Genomic DNA, 10,000 nt, shown 5'->3' on the forward strand with positions numbered 1-10,000 from the left:
TGGTGAATAATAATAATAAAAACTATTTTCGATCGGATATTTCCTGTTGCATGTGGGCGAACCTGGCAACCTCTCTAGGTGCTAGGTGACGCGCCCGCCATCTACAGTAGAGCGGTCGGGGTTTAGAAGATGGAAGCTGTTACCAGTTCCCAAAATAATAACATTTGGATTTAAAGACTATTCAACTCAACAGAAGAAACGATTCGCCGAGTGCAAGGTGTGCAGCGCAAAAATATCCGACACATCCAGCACCACGTCAAATTTTATCCGCCATTTCCGACTAGGCTACACAAGAAAAGTAAGAAATGTCTCTAGCTAATTTCACATTATTTTTTAATCGAACGTTAGCTGGCAGCTAACATCCCATCTCCATCAACGTGACAAGAGCCTACTATTTGCATCACATTAAGTTTTATCATGTTGACTTAGTTTCACATTGATCCCGCCTATCAAATAGGCTAACAGACAATTTGACTGAAATACGGTATCTGAAAATCACTCAGAGTGCGCAAACCTCCTCCAAGCGAACACATCACCTCCTCTTGCATCCATCCATAACTTTTTGAGTTATCTTGCGAACAAACAAACATATACAGACAAACCAACAAACCCCGATAAAAACATAACCTCATTGGTGGAGATAAAAACTTCGAAACGGTCTTTGTCCCGACGCACAATAATTGTTCACATTCTCGATAATGTCGAGGGGAAGCTGAGACAAATCATGCATGACCGCAAGTAGGCCTAGGCTATTTCTTTGCGTTGGATGAGAGTAGGCTACAGATGTGATGGATGTTACATCACATCTGTACTCTCATCATGGACGTTAGGAAATGTCTATACATTCTTAAAAATGGAGTGGGAGCATACAGTAAATGCATTGAATATGAGGCTATGCTGCACTAACTGGTTTTCAGTTTTGTGCTATCATTGAATGATGATTTATGTGAGCCCTTTGCACTGAAATTAATAATTTTCACTCATGTGGCTGTGAAATACATGTATTTGTCGTTAGGGAATGTATAGGCCTATTAAAAATGCATGTGAGCATGTCACAAATGAAATGTATATACAGTATGTAATATACATTTAATTCTTATTCAGAATTATTTTGTAGCTTCTCTCATGTCTGATGTGCGAAAGTGTGCAGCCACATTTGGCCCTCTGATGGTGGTGATAAAAAATTGTGGCCCTCTTAGTCATGAAAGTTGCCCATCCCTGGTCTACCACATCAATGTAGCTGTTAGTTTGTTAGCGCTAGCTGCTTTTATTTTTGTTAAATCATAAAGTATAACAGCCAAACAACATGCACAAACCCTATTACTGTAAATGTATATGACATAAATGAGAAATGGGCCACTTTCAAGAGTAAATCGTAGTATATAACATAGAAGTGTCTGCATTTCATTTCCGTATGGTATTTATTAATGGAATATTATGCAATGAAAACATGAGCTGCTGTTCCCATGATAAACTACCGGAGTACTCTGTCTGGTAATTTGGTACATCAGGCCCTGTAGTCGTTCCTAGTAATTCTGATCCTGCTGGTCCTAGTGAGCATTTATAATTATTCTTTAGCCTTATATCCCCTTCTTCTATTTGTTAGCCCTTTTGTGCAAAGGAGGGCTACATAAAACTTAGGCTGCCGTCTCTTCAAGTTTTAAGACGGTTGTCTTCCAGCTTATCATATGACTTGACTTGTGACTTGCTTGACCTAAGCTATGACTTGACTTGACTTGACTCGACCTAAGCTATGACTTGACTTGACTTGACTCGACCCTCACAAAAACGACTTGGGACTTGCTTGAGACTTGAAGGTTAAGACTTGAGACTTACTTGAGACTTGCATATGTGTGACTTACTCCCATCTCTGATGAACACACACACACACACACACACACACACACACTCACTACAGGACCAGCTAGACCACCTGCGCAAGTATGCACACACACACACACACACACACACACACACACACACTCACTACAGGACCAGCTAGACCACCTGCGCAAGTATGAACACACACACACACACACACACACACACACACACACACACACACACACACACACACACACACACTCACTACAGGACCAACTAGACCACCTGCGCAAGTATGAACACACACACACACACACACACACACTCACTCACTACAGGACCAACTAGACCACCTGCGCAAGTATGAACACACACACACACACACACACACTCACTACAGGACCAACTAGACCACCTGCGCAAGTATGAACACACACACACACACACACACACACACTCACTACAGGACCAACTAGACCACCTGCGCAAGTATGAACACACACACACACACTCACTACAGGACCAACTAGACCACCTGCGCAAGTATGAACACACACACACACACACACACACACACACTCACTACAGGACCAACTAGACCACCTGCGCAAGTATGAACACACACACACACACACACACACACACACACACTACAGGACCAACTAGACCACCTGCGCAAGTATGAACACACACACACACACTCACTACAGGACCAACTAGACCACCTGCGCAAGTATGAACACACACACACACACACACACACACTCACTACAGGACCAACTAGACCACCTGCGCAAGTATGAACACACACACACACACACTACAGGACCAGCTAGACCACCTGCGCAAGTATGAACACACACTCATGCACACACACACACACACACACACACACTCATGCACACACACACACACACACTCATGCACACACACACACACACACTCACTACAGGACCAACTAGACCACCTGCGCAAGTATGAACACACACTCATGCCTACACACACACACTCATGCATGCACACACACACTCATGCGTGCACACACACACACACACACACACACACACACACACACTCACTACAGGACCAACTAGACCACCTGCGCAAGTATGAACACACACACACACACACACACACACACACTCACTACAGGACCAACTAGACCACCTGCGCAAGTATGAACACACACACACACACACACACACACACACACACACACTCACTACAGGACCAACTAGACCACCTGCGCAAGTATGAACACACACACACACACACACACACACACACACACTCACTACAGGACCAACTAGACCACCTGCGCAAGTATGAACACACACACACACACACACACACACACTCACTACAGGACCAACTAGACCACCTGCGCAAGTATGAACACACACTCATGCGTGCGTACACACACACACTCACTACAGGACCAACTAGACCACCTGCGCAAGTATGAACACACACTCATGCGTGCGTACACACACACACACACACTCATGCGTGCACACACACACACACACACACACACACACACTCATGCGCACACACACAAACACTCATGCACACACACACACACACACACTCATGCGTGCACACACACACACTCATGCGTACACACACACACACACACACACACACACACACACACACTCTCCAGACTTCAGAATTGAATTGAGTTACTCATAAATTCTTGAATTAGAATGGAATTTGAATTGAGGTCAAAAACAGGATGTAGAATTACAATTCAAATTTGAATTTAAGGAAGTAGAAATTCAATGAAATGTGAAGAAATTCATATCCATAATGTAAGGGTATTGAAGTTTCACAGAATGTGTCAGATATGATTGCATGACGCACACATCTTAGAATTGAAAACGGTAACCAGTTACATTTCCAAAGTAACCTTCCCAAAACTGAATGCATGTGAGGTTCAACACATTCTTTCTGTTGTGTGACTGTGGAATTGTTTTGAACTGCCATGAATGAGAATTCCACTTCCTGTCGTTCCATGTGACTCTACAGGAAGTTCCAGGAAGCCAGTCAACGGCTGCAGAACGTCCAAGCTTCCGAGACATCCAATGAGGAGGGCCTGCTCAAGATCAGGGTACATGCGCACACACACACACACACACCAGGGCTCAACATTAGCTTTTAAAAGTGGTTGCCAACTGGGCAACCGGGCATGAGGTTTTGGTTGCCAAATACAAAAAAAAATGGTTGCCCCATTATTAAACGCCAGTATTTTCAGTTCTCTTTGTGCACTAAAATAAGGCATATCTTTAATGTCTTGGATACATAGGGCCTACTGTCAGTATCTACAGTATGTTTAATGTGGTGTGAAGGGCTAATTGAGTGCACATTGGTTGTGTGTACAGTAGGTGCAATTTAGTGCCTGTCACTTTAAGAAATACGTGGTTTGAGTAGCCTAATTAGCCTACACAGTCTACACTAGTGAATGATGATAGTTGCGCATCATATAATACGGATGCAATCAGAGGTGCAATGCATCGTTTTCTATATCATCATTAAATGAAATAAATGTTCGAAAATATAACAAGTTGAAGACAATGTTTTTGGGATCATAGAAGAGATAAGTGTCTTCTAATGTTCATTACTGATTTTAGTGACTACTACACGAATGATATAGGCCTACAGTACATGATTTGTGCTAGCGGCATGGCAGGAAACTCTGGCCAGATGTAAAAGTTAGCCAAGGTTGCGTAGCCTTCTAAACGACAAATTGCCTAAATCCCATAGACAGGCTAGCAACACAAATTTGAGTGATGCAAGAGAGCAAATCAACTCGATATTAGCCTATTATTAGGTGTTACAATAGCATCACTTAAACTAGCAGCCATGTTTCGCTGTTTATGGCACAGCTGCGCATAGCCTACGTGTGTGTGAGGGGGAAAAGACGCACAGCTACAGGCTTCTAGGGGAGAGGGTGCCTTGCGCACACGCATGTTAGGCTAGCCTACTTCAGAAGAACACGGTCATTCTTAAACGTATCGTTGTAGGCTAGCAGGCATTGACATTTTTAGTTTGTAGTACCGGTGAACTGCGCAACACTAATCTTTATGCCTAGGCTACTTGAAAAAAGTTTAATTTGTTTAGGCTACTAGCTGCGTTCATTTGCCAGGCCATTCCGAGTCAGAAAATTAAGTTTACGTTGCCCACCACATTTGTGAAATGCTGAAATACTGTATGTGTACGTACTGATAATTATACCAAAAAATGACAATAATAATCAAACTATAGGGACAATGGGGAAATCTGGTTGCCACAGGGGCAACCAGGAGTCAGGAATTGGTTGCCACTTGTCATAATTTGGTTGCCCGGGGCTACTGGGCTACCGTTAATGTCGAGCCCTGACACACACACACGCACGCACACGCACACACACACACACGCACAATTCTGATCGTACTTACTCTCTCTCTGTCTGTGTGTGTGTGTGTCTGCTCAAGATCAGGGTACATGCGCACACACACGCGCACACACACACACACACACACACACACACACATACACACGCATACACACACACGCATACACACACACACACACACACAATTCTGATCGTACTTACTCTCTCTGTGTGTGTGTGTGTGTGTGTGTGTGTGTGTGTGTGTGTGTGTGTGTGTGTGTGTGTGTGTGTGTGTGTGTGTGCGTGTGCGTGTGCGTGTGCGTGTGCGTGTGCGTGTGCGTGTGCGTGTGCGTGTGCGTGTGCGTGTGCGTGTAGGAGCTGGAGCGGCGGTTGGCCATGCAGGAGCAGGACTCTCTGATCGTGCGGAACATGAAGGGCGAGGTGGCCCGGGTTCCGGAACTGGAGAGAGAACTCAAGCGCCTCCGTGAGGACAACGCCTACCTCAGGTAACGGCCAATAGGAGAACGCCTACCTCATGTAGCGGCCAATAGGAGAACGCCTACCTCATGTAGCGGCCAATAGGAGAACGCCTACCTCAGGTAACGGCCAATAGGAGAACGCCTACCTCATGTAACGGCCAATAGGAGGACGCCTACCTCAGGTAGCGGCCAATAGGAGGACGCCTACCTCATGTAGCGGCCAATAGGAGAACGCCTACCTCATGTAACGGCCAATAGGAGGACGCCTACCTCAGGTAGCGGCCAATAGGAGAACGCCTACCTCAGGTAACGGCCAATAGGAGGACGCCTACCTCAGGTAACGGCCAATAGGAGGACGCCTACCTCAGGTAACGGCCAATAGGAGGACGCCTACCTCAGGTAACGGCCAATAGGAGAACGCCCTCCTCAGGTAACGGCCAATAGGAGAACGCCTACCTCAGGTAGCGGCCAATAGGAGGACGCCTACCTCATGTAGCGGCCAATAGGAGAACGCCTACCTCAGGTAACGGCCAATAGGAGAACGCCTACCTCAGGTAACGGCCAATAGGAGGACGCCTACCTCATGTAGCGGCCAATAGGAGAACGCCTACCTCAGGTAACGGCCAATAGGAGGACGCCTACCTCAGGTAGGGGCCAATAGGAGATCGCCTACCTCAGGTAGCGGCCAATAGGAGAACGCCTACCTCAGTAACGGCCAATAGGAGGACGCCTACCTCAGGTAACGGCCAATAGGAGGACGCCTACCTCAGGTAACGGCCAATAGGAGGACGCCTACCTCAGGTAACGGCCAATAGGAGGACGCCTACCTCAGGTAACGGCCAATAGGAGGACGCCTACCTCAGGTAACGGCCAATAGGAGAACGCCTACCTCATGTAGCGGCCAATAGGAGAACGCCTACCTCAGGTAGCGGCCAATAGGAGAACGCCTACCTCAGGTAACGGCCAATAGGAGGACGCCTACCTCAGGTAGGGGCCAATAGGAGATCGCCTACCTCAGGTAGCGGCCAATAGGAGAACGCCTACCTCAGTAACGGCCAATAGGAGGACGCCTACCTCAGGTAACGGCCAATAGGAGGACGCCTACCTCAGGTAACGGCCAATAGGAGAACGCCTACCTCATGTAGCGGCCAATAGGAGAACGCCTACCTCAGGTAACGGCCAATAGGAGGACGCCTACCTCAGGTAGGGGCCAATAGGAGATCGCCTACCTCAGGTAGCGGCCAATAGGAGAACGCCTACCTCAGTAACGGCCAATAGGAGGACGCCTACCTCAGGTAGCGGCCAATAGGAGGACGCCTACCTCAGGTAGCGGCCAATAGGAGAACGCCTACCTCAGGTAACGGCCAATAGGAGAACGCCTACCTCAGGTAGCGGCCAATAGGAGAACGCCTACCTCAGGTAGCGGCCAATAGGAGAACGCCTACCTCAGTAACGGCCAATAGGAGGACGCCTACCTCAGGTAGCGGCCAATAGGAGGACGCCTACCTCAGGTAGCGGCCAATAGGAGAACGCCTACCTCAGGTAGCTTTTGGCCAGCAGAGGGAGCTTGAACACCACACACACACACACACACACACACACACACACACACACACACACACACACACTGCTCTCCTGTAGTTGGGAGGCTGTTGTAATTGTAGCTGTTATCCAGCAGAGGGAGCTTGAAGACCATATACACACACGCTCTCTCTCTCACACATACTCACACCCACACACACTCTCTCACACATACTCACACACACACACTCTCTCCCTCACATATACTCACACACACACACAGTCTCTCTCACACACACACACACACACACACACACACACACACAATGTTGCTTACATGCATACATATGTACAGTCAAGCTCCAATCCACGGTGTGTGTGTGTGTGTGTGTGTGTGTGTGTGTGTGTGTGTGTGTGTGTGTGTGTGTGTGTGTGTGTGTGTGTGTGTGTGTGTGTGTGTGTGTGTGTGTGTGTGTGTGTGTGTGTGTGTGTGCGATTATAAGTAGGGATGGGCCGAGGGACATAGATTAAAACGTAATTTCATTTGCAGGGGAATGTTTCTGAGCTTAGAACCGGTGCGTCTGCAGGGGAATGTTTCTGAGCTTAGAACCGGTGCATCTGCAGGGGAATGTTTCGGAGCTTAGAACCGGTGCATCTGCAGGGGAATGTTTCTGAGCTTAGAACCGGTGCATCTGCAGGGGAATGTTTCTGAGCTTAGAACTGACACATTTGCAGGGTAGCTTACTTAACTAGATGACATTTAAAGATCATCCTTTGACTTTGATTACTAAGACTGGAAAATAGAAAATGACACACACACACACACACTAGAGTTCTCAACGGACCCGACCCGGCCCGGCCCGTGGCTTTCAAAACCCGAGCCCGATGTAACCCGACACATAAATATGAATCATCTACCCGACGCCGGCGGTTGAGTTTTCCCATGTTATCCTATGGAGGCGGACGGGCTGTGGGTCGTTAAGGGCACAATTATGTGCAGTGGCTACGTAACCCCCGTAAAAACCTAGTGAAACGATATTTTCCACAATAGAAACATGATATAAATGGGAAAACTTACTGTTCTTGCTATAAAAAAGGCAGAATCATCCACAGAGCATGATATTTCAATAACCGCTTCATACACGCTTCACTATGATGGCAATGAGTTGTTACCCATTCACGAAGACGTATAGCCCAGCAACAATCTACTGCCATTTCATTTTGTTCAAGGAGACGGCTTCTTAGAACTTGCAGAGGAACTCATAAATGTTGGTGCAACACATGGCAGAGTTGCTGCCAGCTCTGTCCTTCCATCTCCCAACACAGACGGCAGGCTAGCGTGTTAGCTCTTTTGCTAGGCCTGGCGACAGCAGGCTAGTGTGTTTTGCTCTTTTGCTAGGCCCAGCGACAGCAGACTAGCGTGTTAGCTCTTTTGCTAAGCCCGGCGACAGCAGGTTAGCGCTTTAGCTCTTTTGCTAGGCCCGGCGACGGCAGGCTAGCGTGTTAGCTTTTTTGCTATGCCCGGCGACAGCAGGCTAGCGTGTTAGCTCTTTTGCTAGGCCTGGCGACAGCAGGCTAGCGTGTTAGCTCTTTTGCTAGGCCTGGCGACAGCAGGCTAGCGTGTTAGCTCTTTTGCTAGGCCTGGCGACAGCAGGCAATGTGGAATGTGTTCACAGGGATTTCACTGGAACAGATCTTTCACACAACTTGCCTTACCTTACATTTGCCTTACACTGACCAGATTTGTGAAAGATTCTTGAAAGATTGTAGTCTTTTGAGTAAATCTTGACGTGTGTGTGTGTGTGTGTGTGTGTGTGTGTGTGTGTGTAGAGAGACCCGTGAAAATAGCTGTCTGCTGAAGGAGGAGGTGGAAGGACTGAGGAAGAAGCTGGAACGCATGGAGCAGACCAGGGAGGAGCTACTCAACATGGAGCTGCAGAAAGAGGTAACACACACACGCGTGCGCACACCCACACACACACACGTGCGCACACCCACACACACACACGTGCGCATACACACACACACACACGCATGTATGGAATAGACCAGATAGGAGCTACTCAACATGGAGCTGCAGAAAGAGGTAACACACACACACACACACTCACACGCAGACACACACAGTTCTAAAATGGACTGATATGAGTGGAATATAACATGGAGCTGCAGAAAGAGGTAACATGCACACACGCACACACGCGCACACACACACACACATGCATACAGATGGTGGGAGAAAAACTAGGAACACACACGCACACACACACACACACACACACACACACAGAGTTCTAAAATGGACTTACAATATAGGCCTTAATGTTGGTAGATATATGTACAAATCATTTTCACATTTACAAAATTATTTCTACATTTTGAAGTTGATACCCCCCTCTCTCTGTCTCTGTCTCTTCCATTCTCTCTCTCTTTCTTTCTCTTTTCGTTTCTCTCTCTTCCTTTTCTTCTGTCTATCTCTGTGATTGGCAGAAACTTGTGGCGAAGCTTCAGGCCTGGGAACATCTTGGACAGAACACTGGTCTCAATATCAGGTGTGTGTGTGTGTTAGTGTGTGTGTTTTATTTCTCAATATCAGGTGAGGCGATGTGTGTGTGTGTGTGTGTGTGTGTGTGTGTGTGTATTTCTCAATATCAGCTGAGGAGGTGTAAGTGTGTGTCTTCGTCTGTATAAGTAAGAGAAATCCATGCCAACTGTCTTTAATGCATACGTTTGTACTACAGCTTAGAGGATATGCTAATATGCTAATATGCTAACATGTAGTGTGTCTGTGTGTGTGTGT

At 47.1% G+C, this 10,000-nt stretch overlaps 1 protein-coding gene across 4 annotated transcripts in view; it reads left to right on the plus strand.

Moving 5' to 3' along the window:
* mad1l1 (mitotic arrest deficient 1 like 1) overlaps window positions 1–10,000 on the plus strand; it is a 47,010-nt gene that overhangs the window by 6,116 nt on the left and 30,894 nt on the right. For all 4 annotated transcript variants that reach the window (XM_062537333.1, XM_062537316.1, XM_062537324.1 and 1 more), the window contains 4 exons: window positions 3,856–3,937; window positions 5,576–5,706; window positions 9,031–9,145; window positions 9,691–9,752. In XM_062537333.1, the coding sequence (XP_062393317.1) occupies window positions 3,856–3,937; window positions 5,576–5,706; window positions 9,031–9,145; window positions 9,691–9,752 (390 nt within the window). The remainder of the gene's footprint in view (window positions 1–3,855; window positions 3,938–5,575; window positions 5,707–9,030; window positions 9,146–9,690; window positions 9,753–10,000) is intronic.

The sequence above is a fragment of the Sardina pilchardus genome, chromosome 1, assembly GCF_963854185.1.
Source record: "Sardina pilchardus chromosome 1, fSarPil1.1, whole genome shotgun sequence".
Taxonomy (NCBI): Eukaryota; Metazoa; Chordata; class Actinopteri; order Clupeiformes; family Clupeidae; genus Sardina; species Sardina pilchardus.